Source organism: Carettochelys insculpta, chromosome 4 (genome assembly GCF_033958435.1).
Source record: "Carettochelys insculpta isolate YL-2023 chromosome 4, ASM3395843v1, whole genome shotgun sequence".
NCBI classification, from domain to species: domain Eukaryota; kingdom Metazoa; phylum Chordata; order Testudines; family Carettochelyidae; genus Carettochelys; species Carettochelys insculpta.
Genome location: NC_134140.1, coordinates 121,967,460 through 121,992,492, shown reverse-complemented (window position 1 = coordinate 121,992,492; position 25,033 = coordinate 121,967,460). Strand labels below are relative to the sequence as shown.

The window sequence follows — 25,033 nt, the reverse complement described above, 5'->3', positions numbered from 1 at the left end:
GCAATTGCTGCCTCATACCCAAAAGTAAAGTTAGCAATGGGTCTGAATGAATAACATGGAGATGATTTTATTTGTACCAGACATTGCTGGAGACTGAGAAAACAGTTATCAGTCTTGGTGCTGTTTTAGTTCACTGTGCCATTGTCTTGCTAAAAACAGCTCTAGTTTTGGTAGCAAGGAAAAAACTATTATTTAATTTCTCTCCCTCAGGCGATATTTACATTTTGTTAAAGATTACAAGCAATAATGTAAGAAGGCGGGCTTCCTCTGCCTTCACAAAGAGGCAGAAAAGGAAGTATAGTCTGGAACTAATTAATTATTATTTTCTTTTTAATTGGGAAACCCAAAGTTTTTAAAACTGCTTTTGATTACAAATTCCTTGACCAGTTCTTCTCTGCATGGTGACTTCCCAGGGACCTTCAGGAGATGTCAAATTTCCAATGCCGCCTTTGCCAAATGGTACCTCCAAGCCAAGGAGACCTCAAATCAAGTTTGAAAAGTAAGATTTATCTTTATTTCATCCTCTCTTCACATTGATCAAGTCAAATTCATTGTCCTTTCAGTACTTTAACTTTATACCATATGTAAACTTCTTGTCCACAATTTCAAGACTCTGCACAGTGCTACCACTGCATAGATATCTGGTCTCACTGCCTTTTTGAATTGTCTCCTTCTCACAATTAATCTGATGGTCCCATATTATATTTTTCCTTTTGGTTTAGGACTTCCTTTCTTTGTATCCCCTTGAACGCCCTCTCTTTATTGAGATTTCTCCTTAAATTGTATTTCTTTCTAGTGGCTAACGTGTGATAACCCAGCAGAGTTTGACTTGCCCAGTTTCATATTTAAAAAAAAAAAAAAATTTTTTTTGGGCTCCCTTTCTCTTACAGCTCTAGGGCAACCAGGGTAGAATTTCCTCATCATTTAGCAAGAAAATCACTCTTTTTTTGAGGAGTCCCTTTGTATGCATCAGGGTATATTGGTTTTTATTTGGCTGAATTATGCACTTTGCCCAGGAGCAGTATGATTGGTGTGCTTTTTAGTTGAAAATGAGAGTAGTCTGTGCAGAGTCCTGCTTGTTTTTCTGATAGTTTTACATGAGCTATGCACACTTTATACAGCAAAAAATTTTTCCAATGTATAGGGGTGTACATGGTCAGAAGTATGCTTTATAAAATGTACATTAAATAAGACAAGCGTGAGAGAACTTTTTACATAGGCTCCGCTTCTCATCCCTGCAATTAGCAGATCCCTCCCCCACAACATGTCTAATGTAATCCAAATCAATGGAAATTTTGGTTAGGTTCATGTTTAAAAAAAAAAAGACAGCCCTTTTCGGCATGTGTAAGAAAACAAGTGTGTAGAGTGTAAAAACTGTATTAATCAGTATAGAAATGTGAATACACGTACATAAGAACAGTAACATTTCGACATTTTTAATGAGATGGAGGAGCCAGAGATCCAGCAGCCAATTGTGCTGCACTTCCCCTTACAAAATTTCACACGCATCTGGAGGGCTCTCTCTGCGACACACACTTTGAGCATCCCGGGAATAAGGCATGATTCTCTAAGCACCTCTGCCTCATTCACTGTGTATCTTGCATCCACATGAGTTTAATGAGCTGTCTGTCTGGCGTACCTAGAACAGTGAATGCTATGACAGTGTGCTGCACATGTAAATCAAAGACAGTAGAAGAATATCCTTTATTATATTTGAAAAGCAAGACAAGATAATGCAATTAAATTAATGCTTATGTGCGTGAAGATAGAGTTAAATTTGCCTTTGCAACATAAACTAGAATTTTCTGATTTTAGAATACTCAGGAGCGCAACATTCTTTTCCAATGTAACTGATGGAGTACGGACCACCCTAACTGTTAGATTTATACTATAAGCTTCTTAAGCAGGAACACGACTTCAGAGCACTGCCAAACCACATGACAGAATTCAGTTTCTTGTGATCATAGTGTTTTAAGTAATGACAGCAGCAGCCTATCCAGCACTTAGTGTCCTTGTGCTGTGACATTAAAATTGATACTTACTCCATCTTTTTGTTTTGTCGGTGTCTCCTCTCCCTCATCCCTAATTCAGACAACATCCGATTGAGTATCACATAGAGGAGGCCAAAAGGCTGAAGCACAAAGCTGACACTATGGTAAGTCTCAGACATCAGCTGGAAGTGTTAAAAGGTTTTCTGAATAGCCCTGTGGCTTTCTTATGAAGGTGGGCTTGTTTCCATATGTCCCGGATTAGAGAATAAAAGGAGTTTAATATTTCCCAGTGTTTGTTCTTTCCTTCCTACCTGGTTCTGTATCCATTGGTAATGAACAGCCCACAGTTTTCCAGACATATACCAGGAAATCCAATCGCGGAAGGTCAGGGGTTCAAAATAGATTAATCATGTGTTAAATCCAGTTGTCACATTCTGATGTTGCACATGCAGGAAAAAGAACAAGATTTGATCATATTATTTCCAGTTAAATGAAGACCTCATAATACTTTTTAAGTGAAAGCAGCTTGTATCCGCTAAAGGCCGAACTATATCCAAATTAGGTCCTTTGACCAGATTTAGAAAATGAGTCCCACAAAACAATTCAAATAGATGTGACCTTGTTCACCCCATACGCATTATACGAGGTTAAAAGGTCTTTTTGCTTTGCAAAACTATCACAATGCCTGTAATATATGGAGCAGACTGACCAGTCAATTTTAAGACAGTCTTCTTTTTGAAAATATAATTATACTTCTTGTAAACAAAATTGAAAATGAGCTCTGTAACTGTGATTATACAGATATGTCAGACGTGTTTAATAAAATGCATAATTAGCCATACTTTTTTTTTTATTGTTATGGTATAATCAAATAACAGGAGCATTTTCCTCTGTAGTGTAGCTGTAAAATCAAAATTCTGGGATTTGTTTGTATGTAACTTTTAGATGCTGTAAAATAGACTGGTGAGATCTGCTTAGTTTCTTTCATCTCTGGGGATCCTTTATTGAAAACACTACATAAACCACAATGAAAGTGACTTATGTTCTTTCCTAATTCTAGTGTCTTCCTACTTAAAAATTAATGCTGAGGTATTTTTACAACTCTCTAGAGGATTCGGTACCATTTCAATTAAAACGAATTTCAAAAATGAAAACTGACCAGCCAAATATCCTAGATGGCCTTTGCTCTATCCCTGACCCTGGCTAATGCTTTTAAGGTCTTTTTCTTTTTCCCTATTGATAGAGCACCAGTTTCAGTTTGTGTGAATGTTAATTATGCCTCTTCATCATTTTAGTCAAGGCACAACAGTTTTGCACCTAAAAATTAAATATTTGGATGGAAGGAGAATGGGGAAATAAGAAATGAACAGGAAAAATATAGTGGATTAAGAAGAAAATCAGATAGACTAAACGGTATATACACTAAACCCTCAACTTATGTGGGGGTTGCGTTCCTGACTCAAATTTTCGCGCAAGTCGGGGGGAGATGAGAGTGTTAAAGTGAGTTATGTGCAACTTGAAGCCACGTATTTTGAGGGTTTACTGTATTGGGTTAATTATACAGGTGTCAGTTGGTTACGCATGCAGTCTGATGTAGCATAACACATCCTGTTGCCCTTTGCAGCTTTACTGTGTCCTCATAAAATTTGCTGTTGTTCAGTCTTTTGATGAGTGCACTTCAATGGTATATGCAGTTCAACTCTTCTTATGCATTATATATCCTGTTTCCCTTCATATCCTGGAAAGTCTTTGAATGTTCTAAAACATGGGTGTCCAACCTTTTGGGTTGCCTGGGCTGCATTGAGTGAAGAGGAATTGTCTTGGGCCACATATAAAATATATAATATAGTTAATGTATATAAATCACATAATAATGTTAAAAGTTTACGATCTTATGGGGCCACATTACTAGCTGTCCAGGGCCGCATGTGGCCCGTGGGTTGGACACGCCTGTTCTAAAAAGTGCCATGCACTGCTGAACGTGTATTGTAGAGTGCATGAAAATATTTACACACTGTAACAGAGGGTGAAATAAATATTTGACCCAGCCATACATTTTGTTTGCTGAAGGTACTACTTGTGATGTAAGACCCATTATTACCAACAGCAAGTGATCTAAAATAATGAGGCTAGCACTTAAACTAATGATTGGCTTAAAATCTGACATTTTACAAAATAAATGTTGGTTTCTCTTTATCTTCTTTTAGTTTTTGAGCATGTAAGGTATGCTCGCTACATGTTTTCAAGCTCGTCTCTGCAACCATGAAAGCTAGAAATTTACTTTTAAGAACTGAAAGCTGAGATTCTCAAAATCCCTTGATTCCAACAGCTTGGAGTATTAAAAAAAAAAAACTCCAAATATCTTGAATTTCACAATGAAATATAAAGAGTTGGTAGCACTAGTGCAGCAAGGAGGGGAGGGTTGGAGGTCTGACAGGCCTGGGTCTATGTAATAATTCATAAATATTGATATGTAACCTAGCTACTTGAGTGAGACTGTATTTACTTGTATTGGGGTTGTGAAATGTTTACTGGTAGGTCTGTAATGCTCAAATCCATTGGAATCTTTGCTGAAAGAGCACACAGTGGCTTCCCAGTTATGAACATCCCAAAACACCTTTAGGAAATAGCATGTGGTTAGCTTCAGGCATCTGGTATTCCAGTGGTTCCCAAACTTTTCAGTAACACGGCACACTTCAATGTGACAATCAATTCCACAGAACACCCTCTTTTTTTCAGCTGAATTGATTGCTCATAAACATCACGTTTACTTACATTTACTTTGGTTACAGTCTTACTGGAGACGTTTTCAACACAGCAGTGCACACAACAAGCTAAACAAGGATTAAATGCATTAATATTTCAGATCCACCACAGCATACGCCATCTTAGACAGCGAGCACAAACCGCATTTTCAAAATTTCCTTAACGCCATGCTAGGGAAGTTGAGTAAACGAGTAACCCTCAGAGCAGGCTCCCCACCCTGCTAGCCCACTGGAGCCAGGACATGGCATTTAAACTGTGTCCCAGGTCCAACAGACTCTCTTTCTCCCTTCCTCTTCCCACAGCAGGGAGTGGGGGTGGGCTCCCCACCAACTCATTCTGGTCAGGAAGCAGAATGTCAGCTGCCTCCCAGCATGAGGCATTTCCCCTCCTGGTGGCTCTGCAAAGAGCCACAGTAGGGGGAAATTGGCAGAATTTCACAGCACGCTTGGATAGTTCTCATGGTACACTGGTTGACACCCAGTGCTGTGTTCGGTCTTCAACAAGTTCCAGGCCTCGTTTTGCCAAAGCTGGGTGCTTGGAGGACAAAAGTATGAGACTGAAAAGTCCTTCTGAGGAGAGAGAAAGGCAGTTGTCAGAAGTAATTGAGGCGCAGAGGCTCACTCAGAGCAGAAAGGAGTGTGTGAAGTAGTTGAGCCTTCCTAGTCCTCGGGGTTGTTGAGATTTCGGGAGAAGTTGGTATGTGTACAGGGAGGTTTATTGTTATTTAAGGTGGCTTGTTCCTTCTGGAATACTTCTAATAAATACTTGGCATTGGGAAGGCTGTCTAGTCTGACATTGCATCTGAAGGGAACAGAACCACAGGATGTGATAGACAGGATGGCTCCAACCCCTTTTCTAGGCATCTCAGTATTCAGTTAACTAAGTTAACTAAATTGCCTGTACCATAGTGTGGACAGAGTGACAGCAAATGGGGGAAATAAGGGTATGGACTCTGGCAGCGTTGCACTGCACTGGTGATGCAAAGCAGCAGTAAATATATTTTAACTATCCAGTATTCGTTGGCTACTTTGTAGCAAAAAGCAGTCAGATTTCACCAGTGAATATGCCTATACAACAAAAAACAAAAACCCTTAAAATAGCTTCTCCTATGGGTTTGTTGTTTACAGTGCATGCACAACATTGTTAATTAAAAAGAAACGAAGGACATTCTCAGGAAAAATATATTAACATGAAGTTAAATTTGAGAGTGCATGTAAGTAATTTAGGATAAAATACATTTCAAGGGTGTTACAGTTGTCTCAAGATAAACTGATTACAAGTGTACACAACTGAAAAAAGTCCCTGTATAATAGTGGACCGGTATGAAGACCCAATAATTTCATATACAAGGGGCAGTGCACTAACTGATGTGAATCTGGGTATCTGATATTAAACATTTGGCTTTTAGCATTCAGACTTCTTGGGTTATAAAGGATAAACCATTTTTTTCAGATTAAAATAATCCACCAAACTACTTCACTGTAAGACTCCATATGTTAAGCACTTGATAAAGATAAATGCAGGATTTTCTTCCCATTACAGGATATATTTGCAATCCTATGAGAAATCTTTTGTTTGGGTATTTTTCCAAATAAATACTTTGAGAATAGAATGAGGCTATTGTATTCCAGAAGTTCACATAATAGTATTAATGGCAAGCAAAGTGCAAATTTATTGCTTAAAGTATGAGTAGGTTCTCTTAAATAGGCATATCAAATTCCAGTGGTGTTACGTTTTCTGGGCTGTCCCTTCCTTCAGATTGTTCTTTTCTTTTACCAGGGTGGTCTGGCTAAACACACTGGAGAAGTAGTGAGAGTGCTGTATTATATTGCTTGAATATTATATATGTTTCAATTTATTTGCTTGATATTCTTCTGGCTGCTTACACCGAGTTAAATCGGTGGAGGCTCTTGGCATAGAGGGTGGGGGAAGCAAGCAGGACAGGAAAGGAAACAATGACAGAGATAAAGTATCTTGAGGGAGAATACCAAGAGAGCTTAAAACAACAATGGATGAATCTGACATTATCAAATAGCTATCTGCCTATCACCAGAAGGGTGACCTTTGTTACAAGGCCAGACAGAGACTGATCTTGAATACTCTCTTTCTGGCCTAAGAGAGGAAGTAGGACAACAGGCCACCACTTCTTAGTGAGAGACACCGAGATAGGCAGTGCATGGGCCTTGGCTGTGGAACCAAGGCAGAGGCTCACTGGCTTACCCAAGTGTTGACGTAAATGGTGAGTTTCAGGCAAGACCCAGAAGTATGGGCCTTTTTGTGGGTTTTCCTCTTTCTCCTTCTTGCTGTTGTACCTTTGGACACATGTCAATAAGCCTGCTAGGAAGGAGCTATTCTAAAGCTCTTTAAACTGATGCTGGTCACAAGCACACGGATAAACAGAATCTTGCAGGTACCAACTGCAATTGGGGTTCTCATGTTAAGACATTTGGAAATAAGGGGTTGGGAGGGTGGTGCTATCAAGAGATCCCATCCAAGAGTGGCAGAGCCCCAGGATTTCATCCAGTGAGAGGAGAAGGTAGTGATACCACAAGAATACCATCAGATGGGATGTAAGGGAGCATAAGACACTAGCAGGGTGGTGTGACTGGAGGCTACTGTAGCAGGTGAACTGCAGAATTCCACTCTACAAAGAATACAGATGAAGGCAGGTCACCTGGAAAGGGAGCTCCTGGGAGCCCCTCAGGGGGAAATCGCAGGTGCAGCTCGCCTCTGAGATGTCAGACACTTTTACTGGGCTCAGAGTTGGAACTCCCTTGGTTATTGTCCTGAAGCTTCTCTCTCTCTCTCTCTCTCCCTCCCACTTCCCCCACACCCTCCAATTCTGAAGGGTGCATAACCAAGCCAAAAAAAAAAGGGGGGGGGCAAAAAAAGGCACAGATGTGGCAAAGGGTGAATGAAGAACCATCATTTTTCATGCTGGCTAACTATGATCCCCTTCTTCCCAACAGACAGACAAGGTTGCAAAGGCATTTCAGTACTTGGAGTCTGCCCTTTCCTTCATCGAGTATGGGATTGCCATGGAATCTGATGTACTAGCACCAAAATCAGCATACACTATATTCACAGACACCATAGATCTCCTTAAGTAAGTGTAAAGCCATTTTAGTAGCACTTTTTTTTAATATTCGTATTTATTATTTGTATTAAATTAGTAGAGGTTGAACCTCTCTAGTCCAGCACCCTCAGGACCTGACAAGTGCCAAACAAGAGAATTTTCTGGACCAGGGGAGGTCAATATTATCTTGCAGCATTACGAACACTTCCACTGCTTACTGGGCTCTTAGAAGACATTTAGGGGTAAATTACAGCTAAATACCAGCACAGAACAGCACTGAGAGCCAGGACTGGTATCTGTAAACAAACTTGATGGGATCACGGGAAACTTGGCCACACCATGAAAAGTGGTCACCTGGCTAACTAAAGTCATGCCAGATTATGGATGTTGCTGGACAAGAGAATTCCAGACTAGAGAGGTTCAGCCTGTAGTAGGAGCCCCCATCACGGTTGAAGAGCCCCATGGGTTGGGCACTGCATGAGCACTGAATAAAAAGACTGTCCAGAGAGCTTACAATGTAAGTACCTCTGAATTTCTCTCATTTCAGTTTTTATCTTTCTGATGCCAGTGGGCAAGACAGTGGACCAACTGTTACTCATCAACAACCAGGGGCTGAGCACCCGTTGGTGTCTGTCTGCCTCCCTCACTGTTTCCTTGCATCTTTCCCCGTCTAGTGTGCAGTGGCTTAGTTTCTGTAGACTAGCTCCACACTAGTCTATTATATCATCTACACATTCTCTGTGGGGTCTGCCTCTCCTATTCGAACTGTCCATTATGCCTCATACCAGGGTCTTGACTTTTTGTTCACCGTTTATTCTGCAGGTATGCCCAAATAGCTGTAACTCGCATTGTATAACCTTCTGAAGTAGGTTTTCTTTTGGCTGTATCTTTGTATCTTTGTATATAAGGACACAGTTAATGGAGAACTACAGGAGACAAATATAAATTAATGCTAATATACATTGATATATATTTGATGAAATTACAGGTTTGCTTGATACAGGTAATGACTGTTGATGTTATGTCTGTAAACATTTGAGTAAGTGACTAGAGAGTGATAAAATAAGCATGACCCCATGAAAGGGATATAAAAGACTGGATAACTGATAGGTCTCAAAATGTAATTGTCAATGGGGATTCCTCCTCGTGTGTGTGTGTGTGTGTGTGTGTGTTTTTCTAGTGAGGACCCATAGGGGTCCATTCTTGAGCCTGTTCCTTCCTGTCACTTCTCTTTTTTGTTTGCTCTTATTTTGCAAAAGGAGATTTTGCAGTTGTAGGAGACTCCGCTTAGGAAGGATGTGAAATATCTCACGAGCTAAAGAAAGCACAAATCATACAGAAATATATCGGCTATCATTTAATCCACATAAAGTGAATGTGTGGTGAATGTTTCCCACATGTGATCTACCTTCCTTCTCTAAAGCTGGGTGAAAAAGACCATTTTAATGGGAATTTTTAAATTCTTTTTTCCCAATTTCCTTTTTTAATATGTGTTTTTGACAAAAAAAACAAAACAAAACAGAACAAAAACACCAATCTATATCGCTGAACAGCTTTCAGTGCTTTTTCTTTGAAAATATGAAAACCTGTGACCAAATGAAAATTTCCTATTAAAACGTTTTGTTTGTTTTGATCAAAAAAACATTTTTGTCAAAAAATATTCCAATGGAAAAAAATTAAATTAGCCGTATCCTTCTGACCTGCTCAACATATGCTGAGCCTTGTGTGCTTACTGTTCCCATTGTGGCTTCCTGTATATCAGCCTCTGGATGTCCACTATCAACAGATCTGAGAAAGGTGGACAGTTCTGCTAGAACCCAGTCTTGATGATGTTCTATGTGTAGAACAGCTGCTATAGTTAAAGGGATTTCTACCAGTGGCACAGCTATAAGGTCAGTTCCTTAATTAGGGCTTTACACAGGTGGGTAGTATTTTTATCCCTGTTTTCCAGGAAGGAAGCTGAGGCACAGCTACTAAAGTGGCTTAGTCAGGATCAGACAATGCATTAGAGGCAGAGCTGCAACTAGAACTGAGGTCTCCTGTTTGCTGGTTCACTATCTGTGCTGGCGGGCCATGCTGGCTTTCATACATGGTGCTGTATTTATGACATTGGGAAATCCAGCCCTGTTACTTGAAGAAGGTCATTAATTTTCTTATTTGTTTTCCTACAGATTTATTATGACAATAAAATCCTTTTCGGATACCTCAGCATCTGCACATGAAAAAATCTTTGCTGTTCTGTGGTATGTGGCTATACTCCATCCCCCTCTTCTGTGGCAACATTTCTTATTCTCTTTTCAAATCTGGTATCTTGAAAGACCTTTTATTCCGAAGGGTAGAGGGCTGGGGTACCCTGAAGTTTATGCAGAAAATACTTAATAAGAATGAAATCTTATATATCTCATTTAAAACGAAGTGGAATATCATTAGGGACCCACGCGTGTAAGGTTAAAGTTCTCACTTGAAACTCTGGAAATGTAGGTGACTTAAACTGAGGGTGGAATGTGATTGGATGACAATTTCTGAGCTGTGAAGTTGAAGTTCTGTTGGCACACACCCAAGTAAGCTGTGGATTCACAGGGTATCTGAGGCCCCTAACACATGCTAGAAGTTGTGCATCTACTTCCCTAACAATTACGGTTTTTCTCTGATGTGATCTTTTCACAGTGGCTGTGTGGGATATATAGCCAAGGAAGCACCAGCTTTCTTTAGTTTGCAGTAAAATGGATCTGTATGTCCTCAGGCTTTGTGTGAAGAATTGCCGCTGGAGTGCCATTGAATGTTCTGACAGTGATTCCTGGTTTTTGTTCACAGCATGCGCTGCCAGTCCATTCTGCACATGGCCATGTTTCGTTACAAAAAAGACACTGCAGTAAAGTATTCCCGAACCCTCAATGAACACTTCAAGGTAGGGTCTGATTGCATTGAAAAGGTTTCAAATTAGAAAAGATGAAAGAAGCGGCAAGTGTTCAATATAGGTCAGTGTGAAACTCAAATCTAACTAGACTTTCCTTCTTTGCCACAGCATTCTTCCAGAGTCGCACAAGCACCTTCTCCGTGCGTTACAAGGTATTATTTAAAATACATATTAAATACTCTCACACAATGTTTTAACAGAAGCAGTTCTTTGAGTGCTTGCTCATGTCCATTCAGCAAAGGTGTGTACGCTTGCTGGAAGATTTTCCCTTGGCAACACCCATAGGGGAGTCAGCTTAGATGCTTCCTGAAGTGGTGCACACATTCCACACTACAGAGGATGCTTTTGGCCCCCTCCACCTTTGTTTCCTTCTTCCTGCCAGTGAGGGTGCTTGCAACCTGTTCACCTCAGCGTTAGCTGTTGTGTGTTTCGCAGTTGCTGGACTGTTTTCCTCTGTAAATAGTTCCCATTGTTAGTCAGTTTACTGTTACCATGTAGTTAGTTACTGTAGGTCCTATAGGGTCTTAGCATCAGGTCAGGGCACGCTCCGTCAACTGCTGTTTATTTCTTTCCATCACTTCAATTTACATAGATAGGTCGGTTTATTTATTTTACAGACAACATAACCCCGCTGCATGTCATCCAATTATTATTGTATCAAAGAATAAGGGAAACAAAGAATGTTACAAAGAAACTGTTGTTTGAAGCAAGCCTATTGTTTTAAACCTTGTCTCGGATTAATAGGCATAGAGTACAGATGAAATCTGTTGAATTTTCTTCCTCTGAGAGCTTGTAAATGTATCCTCCTCTTCTGTCATCCCTCCTGTCCCGCCCCTCACCCCCATAAAGATACAGTGCTACTCACAGTACTACATATTGAATTTTACATTAGCATTTAGCTGGTATTGTGACACTTTCTTGTGAATTGATTCTCCTGACAGAAACTTTTTCATATTTCCTGCTGATTATTGATGCTCTTTGCCACTGTTGAGTCAGCATCAGTTACTGTGGATGTGGCAGCAAAAGTTCTATAACAGCTGTTTTTCAGATTAATTCTGGGTTTGATTTCCAACAGGCTAGGGATGCAGTTACAGCAATTACATGTGCAAATAGGGGATATCTGCCCACAGATGGCCAACTGTGCGTCCTACTAGGTGAAGCAGTGGAGAATATACAATTGTGCAACCTTGCATAATCTCTGGAGGATGGACTAGTTGACCAAATACATGTGTTCTGTCTCAGTTTTCCATAACCACAAATGCAGATCTGCAAAGTGATTTGGACTGAGACACGGTCTTGAATAGGCATAAAAAGCCTAATTCTTTAACGCAGAGAACACACCTGCATGAACTGGGATTCCTTGTGTAAAACAAATAACCAGGCCAAGATGTTCGAAAGTGTGGCTTGAGTGCCCAACTTGGGACTTTGAGTTGGGTGCTCAGCATGTTCTGAAAAGTAGGTGCCCCGAAGGTGTCTTAAGTTGAGCCTCGAAAATCACAAATCACTTTTGAAAATCCTGGCCTCACTTGTTGATTACAGTAATGTCCTTAGTGCTATCTATCTTGCCTGCCATGGTGGTGAACCCAGCACCTGGTATTTTGCAGTGCTGTTGTTGACCATGTGTATATGATATCTGTCTGGTGGAGCATGGCTCATAAAAATAAGAAATTTGGGTGATTTGTGCCTAGTGTTAACCCGTTACCTTAAAGCTTCATAGTATCTTCTTCTTTTTCAGAAGCACAGGCACACCTTCTCCTCTTTCCCCAATGCCATCTCCAGCTAGCTCTGCAAGTTCCCAGCCAGGGTCAAATGCTAGCAACTGTGGCAGCGGGGGCATTGGTTCTTCACTCAACACGCTACATAATATCCCAAGCATAACCTTTTCCTATGTCAACATCACTTCCTATATCCTATATGCCTATGACATCTGGGAGCAGGCTGATGCACTAGCCAGAAAGAATAAGGGTAAGGTTTCTTTCACTTCTAATATTGTGCTTATTTGGAAACAAGTGGGGATTTTTTTTGTTTTGTTTTTGTTTTGTTCTGTTTTGTTTTTTTAATTCTCAGCGCCCTGCGTAGCAAGTACTGCCATAAAGAGTGACTTTTTAATTCAAACAAAATCCCAACAAAATAAACCAAGGGTTTGTGGTACATGAGCAGCTTATTGGCATAATGTGTTTGTAACTGCAATATGATATGTAGAAGTTTGTCTTAGAAAGAGTGGTCAGTTTGAAATAGAGAAAAAGAAATTGAAAGTGGTAAAAATCAGTCATGACATTTAAAGTTGACCTGCAAAACTTTTTCATATCCATGCCACTTTTTCAGTTTTTGGATTTGTGGTCTATAAAGGCCCCCTTCTGCTTCATTTATTTTGGTCTAAGCTCCTGTTTTCATTACTTTTACATTGAAAACAGTGTTTACAGAAGAACTTGCAGGAGGAGGGCTTGAGCAGTGGCCCCATATTGACATCACTCCTGTTTGCATGCCAGCCACTTGCAAAGAGGACTCCCCAATCTCTGTCACACTCTTTATTCCTATTTTACTGTGGTTAAATGTGTGCTGTTGCCATCTCAGCAAATATAGTGAGAGAGGGACAAAAAGCTCAGATTATGGTCAGTCATTAACGTGGAACTCGTGACGTAATTTTTTCGCAGAAGTGCAAGCTTCTGAGGGCACAGGCCTCAAAAGGCAAACTTTAAGGCAGAATAAAAATAAGAAGTTGCCTGTGCTTTTTTAGAATACAAGGAGGACTTAACATACAAGTAAATAAGATCTACCATGCAGTGCTAGAAAAATTTTCACAGAATTAGCATTTTTCTTCTTAATGGACTGTCCATCTTCACAAGACTTATATTGTAAAATCAATTTACAGTAAATGCATATCCAGTAGCCCCAGCACTGGGAGGTTGCTGGCTTTTCAAATATTCTGGATAATAGAGAGGTATACCTAGCAGTGCATAACACTAAAGAAAAACAAGATTAAATATTAAGAAACAAACAAAAATGTATGCAGAGAATTTTATTTACCAGCAACAGTAGTATTGTACACTGTAAACTTATATTGTGTTTACTTGCACGATGCTGTACTTATGGAAAGTGTAACTAACATTTACTCATGGTTAAAAAGTCGGTTATTTGAGAGTTCTGGATGATAGAATGCCGGATATGAAAGAGTTTACTGTATGTTTATTGGCTATGAACCAGGTCAAGAGGCAACCACTGTGTATGACCCAATGTAGATAATTTTAAGAGAAGACCTATGGCTAGAGTAAGGCCACACTGAAAATTCATTTCATGCCGGTCTCTTAATGTAGGGGGAATAAAGATCACAAATATCTCTGAAGTAAATATTCCCCAGGCAAGTGGTATTTGTAAAGGAAGACAATAAATATTTATGTTGTCTCTTCAGGATATAATGATGACATAGGAATTTGTCAAGACTGAGACATGAAGATCTGCCGTGTAGAGGCGGGGAAAAAAATACAGCGGCCAAAGGAGGAGACGTCTTAGATATTAAGTGTGGGGTAAAGGCATTTCAAAGTGGGGAGAAAATAAAATTAGTGAGCCACATGTTGGCCCTCCCCTCCACTCCTTTATACCACTGCAGTGGCAGGAAGAGAACAGAAAGTACAAGCAGGTCCCATAGTGCTGGAAAATCCCCAGGAGATGTAGAACAAGCATACCTGTCCACTGTGCCACCTCTGTGGTGTGCTGTGATGGTCCCCAGCTAGCGGATGGATTTCATAACGTCACATGTCCCATTGTAGCCAAGTTACGCTTCAGGTGCTCTAACTGGTGTTCCTCTGGCGTCATCTCCTTCTTTTGGACACAGCAGAAGATGTGCTACTGTATGTGTTCTTGTCCAGAAACTTACGTTTTAAGTCAGTTTCAGGTTATTTTAATTCATATCTTGCTTTGGTCTCCTATCTGTATAAGTCACGTTCTGGCTGCCAGCTGGACTTCTTTGGAACTGTCCCATGTCTGATTAAACGTCCCACAAAAACCTGTGTCACCTCCATGCACCCATTGTGTAAATTAGATGTAGGGACAGGAATAATGGAAACATTGGTGAGAAAAATCTTCTTCTGATAAGTAAATATTGTGAACTTTGGAATGTAGATTTAAAGTAAAAAAGTGTCTGTTAGAAATGGCAGGAGGGCCTCAAAAGGCTCCTGACAGGGCGGTTAGGCTCATGAAGATGGTGAGGGGAATAAAAGGGGTATGGGAAGAAAAGGATCAAAGACCTCTGTGAAACTTGTAAAGAAAGGTCAGGTTGCAGGTGAGCATATTTGAAATATTAGTGAAAAGGTGTCTTGAGTCCTAGTTCTTTATTTTACTATGTTCTCCTGCCACAAACTATTTTTATAGGGGAAGGAAACACCATTAAAAATATGTGCTGGTTTGACATTTAAAGAAGAAACAAAGATACATATTATAATTTTATCCAAACAGAACAGTGTGTGCTTTGGAAATGCACAAAGGTGTGCATCCAGTTCAGAAAATACTCCTTATGATCTTTTGCTACAAGTACATCCCCTTAGGATTTAAGCACCTCAGCCATTTAAATATTGCAATTATAACCTTTTTTCTTCTTCCTTGTGTCTATGAGACCACTGATTAATTCTTTGAGTGCTCGCTCATGTCTATTCAGCATAGGTCTGTGTACTTGCCCCATGCACTGATGCCGGAAGACTTTTCCCTCTGCAGTATCCGTAGAGGACTGACTTCAGTGCCCTCTAGAGTGGCGTGCACATGCTGTGTTATGTAGAGCACCACCAGGGCCCTTGTCCAGGCCTCTTCTACCTCAGTGGCCATGTCTACATGGCCCCGGAGGTTTCTAGATATTGCAATTGGTTCTCAATTTGCATACTCATGCAGCTAATTAGCAGAGCCATGTGAGATTTCGCTCTCGGCAGAGGGGGCTTCTGGCAGTAAAGAGGTTGTGTAGATGTGCCTCTGACAGCTAAAACCCCCTCTGTTGCCAGTCCCTTATTCCTGAAAGTATGGGGAAAACATCATAGAAATGCTGTGAGGAAATTTAATTTGTACTTAGTGAGGGATCCACGGGGGAATAAGCTAGGCTGTTCTCAGTGGTGGCAGATGACAGAAGCAGCAACGGTCTCAAGTTGCAGGGGGGAGGTCTAGGTTAGGTATTAGGAGGAACTCACTAGGAGGGTGGTTAAACACTGGAATGAGTTGCCTACGGAGGTTGTAGAATCTCCACCTTAAGAGGTTTTTATCCCTGGCTGGAATCATTAGTTGGGGTTGGTCCTGCTTGGAGCAGGGGGTTGGACTAAATGACCTCCTGAGGTCTCTTCCAGACCTTATCTTCCATGATTCAGTGCAGAGTTTGGATGGTATTTGATAAATAGGCGTGGGGCTGTACATTGGACATAGAGGATACAAAGAAATGCTGAATAACTTCCCGTTCACTGAATAAGGTAGGGGTCCTATGCAAAATATAGCATGTGATTGTGAGACTTAGACTATATCATAACAAACAGGTACAAGGAAGCTGATTTAAGTTGCATAAGCAACTGAAAATCTGGCATTTCCTACCTTGAGAGTACTTGATTTTGCAGCCTTAATTTTCTTTTAGCATCTCGTGCTTTAGTTTATATATATATCCTTTGTGTAAATTGGATGTATGGTATGCCTGTGATAACTATCTTAACACACCATTTATATGTATTAATATAACTTCTTGGGTGTTCATAGCATGTGTTAAATCATTTTACATTATTTTTACAGAATATGTTTTTATTTCACATTGCATCTGTCTGTCTTTCAGGTATCGCTCCAGTAAATCTGGGGTTCTTTGTAAATCTGACTAACCGCTTATATTTTTCCCTCCCGTCTCTCTAGAATTCTTTGCCGAACTCAGTACAGCTGTGTGCACTCTGGCCCTGAACAGTAGTATGACTGAACTAGTACACTATACTAGGCAGGGATTACACTGGCTGAGACTGGAAGCAAATATGCCTTAACTAATGCTCAAGGTGATTAAAGCCTTTAACTCTCTTTTGCACTTTGGAAGTCTCAGAAATAATCTGTCTGGCTGACTCATTGGATACAAAGCACCTGGAAGGGAAAATAAAACAAGATGGAAGGGATCTAACTACACTGGAGAACTTTTGAACTGTGTTTCTAGGGTGGTACTTGGCCACCTGGAAGAGATGAAGGGCAGCCTTAGAGCTGATGATGCCCAACTTTAAAAGGACAAAGTGCAATGTACTGTCTGAAAGGTTCAGTGTGTTGGCGGTCTATAAACATTTCTGTACTGAATAACCAGCAAGACAAAAATCACATGTGAAGAAGTGCTATCGAGAGGGAAGTCCACCACCAAAAATTGTTATGCAACATCTCAAAAGCCACCGCAATCATGTCTCTATCAGAAAGTTCAGAGAAACATTTTTGCAAACCACAGCTGCAGTCCAAGTTTGTTGCTCTTCCTCAGAGTTGGGACGTCAGAGGGAGGACAAGACCTGAAGGGAGCCAAACAGCACTATGTTAAACAAGAAGCAGCAAAACATTCTCCCTTGCCCTCTTCCCAGCCATACCCTACTTCATTGATAAACCAACTGTTGCACTGATACTCTTGGAATGGATTGCAATCACTGCCTTCCGTGCTGCAAGTTCATCCTTGCCTTGATTTTTTTTTATTTCTCCTTTATATACACATGCAATGCAAACCATTAGCTCTCAAACTGTTTCAGTTGTGGTATTGCTTAGTTCGGGCCTCATAAGCCAAACACAGTTGGGCTGGAGAAGGTAGGGAGCACATCAGGATAATGCTATGTTTCTCTGGAAAGGAAGGAAAGGAGTGGTCTCTGTGCATCCTCTCAGATTGTGGCTGGCAGCGTACGAAGGGGAGGGAAAGTCAGAAATGGTTGATTATGATTGTGTGAACATTCCACCGAATTGCAGATCTTTAAACCGAGAGGAGTTACTTCTGCACAAGGTGGTGTCTGCTTTCCCTCTACCTGGAAATGAAGACTCAGATTTCACCCTTGGATGTTCACACGTAATCCCATTTTTTTTTCCAGTATGTATCTGAGAGCAGGCTAGACGCTGAAGTGGTGTAACCGTCATAAGGGAGATACTCCCATTTCATGGCAAACCTAGAGGTTTTGCCCAGTAATTCAAACTCTTCTGAGGAACAGAAACAAGAATATTCATCTCTTTGTGTTAGAGTTGAAAGCCATACATTGTTTTTATTAAGCCACAATAATACAGATGACAATAACACTGAAAAATATACACACAATATTTTAATATCCCAGTAGGTGGCAAAAGAGTGCCTATTCTGTAATGAAAGCTTTCTGCCACCTCCATATCTAATAGTGTGCCTTAGCTCTTCAGTCCTTTCTACCAGCACTTGGCTGCGGGGTATGCTGAAGAATAGGACATTTCCCAAATGAATTGTGCATATCAATTTCACAGAAAGGAAGACATTTCCAGTGAATTATCCCCTTTTCCCCATTGTAAAAGGAAGCTTTTGCACATATGGTCTCCCGTTATGGAAACAGATCTATATGCATGCTGCAATGAAGCAATACTCCTTTTCTGAGGTGCCTATTGAGAGTTTAAGGGTTCAGTAAAACATAAGCAAGATGGCTGAATTTCCACAACGTTTCATTTGAAAGCAGTGTTGCTGACCCACGTAAGACTGGGGCAGTCCCTTGCACAGTAAGGCCCAAGAGAACTCCTGTGTAGATAGAGGAAGGGGAGCATCCCTCTTTAGAGAGCGTTATGAAAAACCATACTTCCCACTTCTTGCAGTAATAGAGAAATAAGCACAAGAAACTTCCCACGTCTTGCATTAATAGAGAAACGAGCACATTCCATTCTCTCTTCTCCTCTGGCTTCATGGGACCTTCTGAAACCTACTTGTGTCTTACACATTTATTCAAGCCGTAGTTCGTTTCAAGGATGGGCCATCCTAACCCCTGGAAGCAAGCTCTCTTCCAGTGTATATATATCAAAATATATTATTAAAACACATGCATATGCCTGTTGGAAGAAATAACTGATTTAGCTGATTCAAACATAAACAGTGCAATGTGTTTGTTAACATTAATTTTATTCTCAGGAAGCATGGGAAGGGCCCAGAATAGTAAAGCCCCTCGACACACTTTCAAGCCTATGTTCTGATTGGCTAACAAGCTGGAGTTCCAGATTGATTAATTGAAATCCTCTTCTTATTTTTGCCTTGCCATACAGATCACTTTGTTGTCCTAGGTGTGGAGGGGAGGTGAAAATGTTATTACCACCACGTCATAAAAATCGTCAGGGAACCCTGCAGGAGCCTAAGGAGAATCTTAGGGATAGATTAAGGATACCTGAGGACTCCAAGTCAGTGAGTTCTGTACATACGTCCCTCCTACAGCCACCTCTCCACTTTCAAACTGCCTTTTACTTACATCCAACCACTTCCATTGCATCACAGACTCTTCCTCCGAAACAAGATGGCCCAGCCCGAGAGGAAGCAGGACTTCCGTTGTGCGTTGTGCAGAGAAGTGCTAGTTTGCTTCTGCCTTACTGTACCTGGGTTCCCTTTGTTCGTGGACCCCACATTCCAAGGGGCCTGCGTAAGCCCAGCTGTGAATAAGTTTATTAGCTGGATGGTGCTATTCCAATAAGAAAGCTAGCTAAAGGGAATGGGAGAGCAAAGGCCTAGTCAAGAGGAGAGCCGCTTAATCCAGAGACACTGCTGGTAGTTGCTGCCTTACAGGATTATTTATGAGCAATTCAAAAATTATGTTGAATCCAAACCCTCTTGTAAAATCTGATCAGCGAGGCCCAGTCCTGCTCCCAGAGAAACTGGCTGTAAACATCCCATATTTTTCAGTGGCAGCAAGATCAGGACAATACAACTGTATACAATGGACTTTCAGTTTGAGTGGAGAGTGAGCAGAGCAGAGCAGCTATAGCAAACTACAGATCAGGAAACTATGTTCCATTTTTCTCCCTTTGAAACTCTGTAAATATTATTAATTAAGAATAAATGCTACCCATCTTCAGCCTAGCTCCAGGTTCATGGCCTGTAGAAGTCGAGGGAAAGATGGCCATTGATTTCACTGGCCCTGGGTGAGGCTCTTTGAAAAGAGCAAGAAAAAAATGAATAGTATTTGCCATTTCAAAAGCGAAAAGGTGGTGATAAGATTGAGTTCTGGGAAGTGAAGGGGGCTGCAATCGCAAGGGAGCAGCTCTCCCTTGCAATATTTATTTAGAAGTAATTAATGTATTTAAATTGTCAAATAGTCTATATCTAAAATGCCATTATTTAATAATTCAAAAGCCCCCTTCTGTAACAGAGTTGGAGCTTGACTGCAATATTGTTGGGGAAAAAAAAGACCTTTTTTGTTCATGGTTTTGTTCTTGTCCCCTTCCCCACCCCCTTGGTTACAGGTATAAATTTGTATATTTAAATTTATTTTGGGGTGTCTCTCTTGTAAATAAAATTTTCTGCCTTGTGTGTGATGGAATTTCCAAATTGATTGATTCATTCTTGTGGGGAAATAAAATGAAGTGATCTGTTCATTAAGTTACTCCGAGTCCTCAAATTCTCGTGATGGCAGCATTTTGTTTCTAAGTTATTTTTTATTTGCTCATTACGTGATGTAGATGAAGATGCTCTTTGATGCTCTCCCGTATTTAACACTTGCTGTCGTTCCTTATTGGGTAAAGTACCGGTGGCTGAAGTCTAAAGGTTCTGAGACTGGAGAGTTAACAATATAACATGAATTCTGCATCCTAATGTAATAGATCAGGCCTGGGTACATCAATTTCTGGGAGGAGGTGCTTTTTTTGTAAATATGGACTCCCCACACACAGCTGCCCACCCACCCCCACCGTGCCTGCAGCCACTCCGAGTTTGCACTCCATCACCTGCTCAACAGCCCCCACCCCACAGCCACTGACTGAATCCCCCAATGAGGCCTGAACATCCCCACCAAATGTGTGTCCTCCCAGCCCAAACTCCCCACACCTGCTCCATCTGAAACCCCCTTTCTCACCTCCTCCCTTAGCCCAAAGATCCCCCTCGTCTCAGCTCGGCCCAAATTTTCTCCACCTCCTGCCCCCCCACTCAACCCAGGTGGGGGAGGATCACTGGGGCAGATGGTGGATGGCAGCGGCAGCTACATGGGATTACCTCCCCCCGGTCTCCCTCCCCTCTTCCAAGCTCTCACTTTGTGGGACTCTGCCTCAACCTCCCAGTCTACTGAGCCCCATGTCTTCATGGGTGGCTGGGAGGCCTCCAGCTGCCCAGTGGGGCTCAGTGGGCTGGGAAGCAGCTGCAGAACACTGTGGGATGAGGACGGGGGGCGAGGGAGACCACAGGGAGGCGATCCCTAGTGGTTGCTTCTGCCTGCTCCCTGCCCTGGTAATCACCAGCCAGGTTGGTTGGGGAGGTGGTCAGGGTGGGGGCCGGAACAGGTAAGGGGCAGGGCGGCCCGTAGGAGGTGGGGTGCTTTTGCTCCCCTCATGCCCCTCCCTCTCCCCCGCCTATGGTCCTGCAGATGCAGGATAGTTCATGAGATCTCCTCACAACAAAAGCACAGTGAGCCTTGTCCTGCACTCATTCATGTTCGTAATTGGAAGTAAATTCACTGAAGCTAATGTTTCAAGGAGTATAAGATTAAAATTTGGGCCCAGACGTCTATGGTCTAACGAAAGACCCTGTGGAAAGATTGCTTGTGGTTTTGGCACTCCCAGGGTGTGTGTTGGAAGGCTTGGTCTGGGTTTGGATGAGGTGGTCAGGGTTCTGTTTCAGTGACAGCTAGGTTCGCGTTTGTTCTTCTGGGAGACAAATTGTGGATGAAACCGATAATTTGTAACCTGGTTGTCCAATGTCGAAAAAGCCCCACCCATCACCTGGTTCATAATTTATCAAACTCCACTCAAGAAAAGCAAAAAAGATGGAGGAAGGAGGAGGAGGGAAAGGATTAAGAAGGGCTCAGACTAATTTAGAGATCACCTACAGCAAATAAGGTAGAAAACAGCCGTTTTGAAACATTAAGTAAATGCAAGAAAAATCACGTGGACATTTTGTTATAAGGATTCCCCCTCCCCAGGCATATTGACTTTGTAGGTGGGGAAATTTTTTTTCTTTGAATAACAAATTTTTGCTCATCATGATAATCCCCTCTATACTTTTGTACTCCAGAAATGGGAGTGTGAAAGCCAACACTAGGCACCAGCCTCTGAGGAACAATCTTCCACTCAGTGAGCCAGTGCATTTCTTTACACCATCAGAGGATTTGGTCCTGTGCTTTTTCATTAATTTGCAATGAGACATTTTATTCCCAGGGTCTCCATTCCTATTTCCTTTGTAGTTTGAAGTCTTACACTAAACAGAGTAGAAGCTAAAATGCTACTGCCTGAAGCACTATCTTGTTAAGATACCAGTTTTTTTTTTCTCCTCTCCCACTTACTAAGATGAAGTTGACCTTTTCTTTGAGGCCTATATTTAATCTCATAACAATACACCAACATTGTTTGACCTTGTTAAGCAAACAAAAATGCAGACCAACTGATGTGTCTCTATAAATGTATAGATTTCTTTAATATTATCATACACAGCTGAAAACAAAAGATGACAAGAGCAGACTGGACAAACATCTGTGAATATGTACGGTGCAGAGATGTCTATTTTCAGAGAGAATGTGGATCCAATCAAATTGGTCTGACTGTTCACAACGGTGAGTTTCCCTGGTAATGTATTATGAGGATTATTTTAAATATTGTTTGTTCTTTGTTGTATTGAACTTCTATTGATCAAACCTAATTGTGAAACGATATATAATCTATTAGGAGTTTTCTTCATCTTACAGGTAAAAGCATATTTCTTTCTCTTCTCCTCCCATTCCCTTTTGGAGAGCAATAATAATTTGTGGTTGTGATGCTAAGCAGCTGCGTAAATTTAAATGTAATCTCTTAGCCTCTCTCCTCCAACTCCCCAGTCCCTTTTTCCAAACACGACAATATCTTTGTGGTAACTTTTGCTTCATATCCATTGCACTTTTAGTAACCACCATAAATTTTTCCTGGGCCGGTAAGGGCACTTCTGAATTTGTTTCCATATATTATCTGTTTTCCTTACTCTATGAACCTTGTGAATACTGACTACACCACATTGCAACCTATTTTGTACGGGTCTGTCTTGTTAAGGTACCAGGGGTTTTTCCCCTCTCCCACTTACTGAAGATGAGGTTGACCTTTTATTTTGGGGCCAATATTACCTCTCGTAACAAGGCAGCAATATTGTTTGACCTGAAACAAACAAACCAAAGCAAAAATGCAACCCAACTGATGTCTCTGTAAAATATGTTTTGTAAATTGAAGGTGTGTGTCTGTCCACAAAGGGAATGTCAATGTTCCGATTCGATGCATGGTCCATCATAATCAGTATTCTAAGATGTTCTTCAAGCGTCAATCTTTTGCTTGCCAGAGGAATCACAGTAAACTCTGGATGCAGCTCTTTTCAATAGTTTAGATAGCTGTTTTGCATTGCACAGACAACTCTAGTTTTCTTTGAGGCTCAGAGTTATTACTGAAATGCAGTTTCTGAATAGGGCAGGGGAAGAAGGTCTTAAGAATGGTGGTTTTCTTTTGTTATGTGATTTTTATTACAGGACAATCGCACAGGAAATATTAATGTTGCCAACTGTCCAGGCTCTGAGTTAATTGTGGCATATTAACAAAAACTACTGTACATATGCTCCGTTGTCAAGTGCACTGTCCTTTTCTTTACAGGTTGTTGTGTGATTATCTTTTGGATGATCTCAAGCTGGGTTGCTTCTCCTATCCTCTATCTGTTTAGTGGGTAAAGGACATGTTGGTATCTCCTCCAATGCCTCAAAATGGCAAATGAAATTTAATGTGGGTAAGTGTAAGGTAATGCACATTGAGAAAAATAACCCCAATTATACATACAATGTGATGGGGGCAAATTTAGATACAACAGATCAGGAAAGGGATCTTGGAATTATAGTGGATAGTTCTCTGAAAACATCCACGCAGTGTGCAGCAGCAGTCAGTAAAGCAAATAGGATGTTAGGAATTATTAAAAAAGGGATAGAAAATAAGACTAAGAATATCATACTTCCCCTGTATAAAACTATGGTACGCCCACATCTTCAGTACTGCGTGCAGATGTGGTCTCCTCACCTCAAAAAAGATATACTGGCGTTAGAAGTTCAGAAGAGGGCAACTAACATGATTAAGGGTTTGGAAAGGGTCCCATATGAGGAGAGGCTAGAGAGACTGGGACTTTTCAGTCTAGAAAAGAGGAGATTGAGGGATGATATGATAGAGGTATATAAAATCATGAATGGTGTGGAGAAAGTGAATATTGTAAAGTTATTTACTTGTTCCCATAATATAAGAACTAGAGGACACCAAATGAAATTAATGGGTAGTAAGTTCAAAACTAATAAAAGAAATTTTTTCTTCATGCAGTGCACAGTCAACCTGTGGAACTCCTTGCCAGAGGAGGCTGTGAAGGCCAGCACTCTAACAGAGTTTAAAATAGAGCTTGATAAATTTTTGGAGGTTAGGTCCATGAATGGCTATTAGCCAAGAGTAAAGTGTGGTGCCCCTAGCCTTAGTCAAAGGCTGGATACAGATGGCAGGAGACAAATCGCTTGATTGTTGTCTTCGGTTCACCTCCTCTGGGGCACCTGGCACTGGCCACTGTCAGCAGACAGGATACTGGGCTGGATGGACCTTTGGTCTGACCCAGTATGGCTGTTCTTATGTTGTGATTTTTTTTTAAGATTTTAAAAATAACTTGTCTAGTTTAATAATGGGGAATACTGGAATTTCTTAGAAGTGTGACACTGATATACCGTTTGTTGTTGTCTGTATCAAGGCTGAATTGCTGTGTGTGTCTATGCAAGACACACACACACACACACACACACACACACACACACACACACACACACACACACACATATATATATATATAGTAAAGGAAATTTTGATTTATGCTTTACATTATTTTGACCTGAGAGATACCAGGATGGAAAGTGAAAAGAAAAAAGAAGCGTTTTCACAAACATAAGCAAGTCACTTAAATCCTTTCTGTGCTCCAGTTCTCACTGAGTGATGCTTCCCTACCTACAGGGATATGTGAGGTGGAGCTTTGTGGTTGGAAACGTCAAGCACTAAGGGCAAAGTATTATTGTATCATGTTGATAGGATTGTGCTATGTAACCCCTGTTTGGCTAAGTGCATCGTATTCATGGAAGTAATCAGAGACAAGTTTTATTAAAG

The 25,033-nt window shown here is 41.0% G+C and overlaps 1 protein-coding gene across 5 annotated transcripts in view; it reads left to right on the top strand.

Annotated features, from left to right (window-relative positions):
• Window positions 1-20,286, top strand: part of AFF1 (ALF transcription elongation factor 1) — a 173,585-nt gene extending 153,299 nt beyond the window's left edge. For all 5 annotated transcript variants that reach the window (XM_074993661.1, XM_074993659.1, XM_074993662.1 and 2 more), the window contains 8 exons: window positions 414-499; window positions 2,092-2,155; window positions 7,727-7,863; window positions 10,005-10,076; window positions 10,648-10,741; window positions 10,859-10,902; window positions 12,486-12,715; window positions 16,616-20,286. In XM_074993661.1, the coding sequence (XP_074849762.1) occupies window positions 414-499; window positions 2,092-2,155; window positions 7,727-7,863; window positions 10,005-10,076; window positions 10,648-10,741; window positions 10,859-10,902; window positions 12,486-12,715; window positions 16,616-16,737 (849 nt within the window). In that variant the 3' untranslated portion in view covers window positions 16,738-20,286. The remainder of the gene's footprint in view (window positions 1-413; window positions 500-2,091; window positions 2,156-7,726; window positions 7,864-10,004; window positions 10,077-10,647; window positions 10,742-10,858; window positions 10,903-12,485; window positions 12,716-16,615) is intronic.
• The last annotated feature ends 4,747 nt before the right edge of the window (window positions 20,287-25,033 follow it).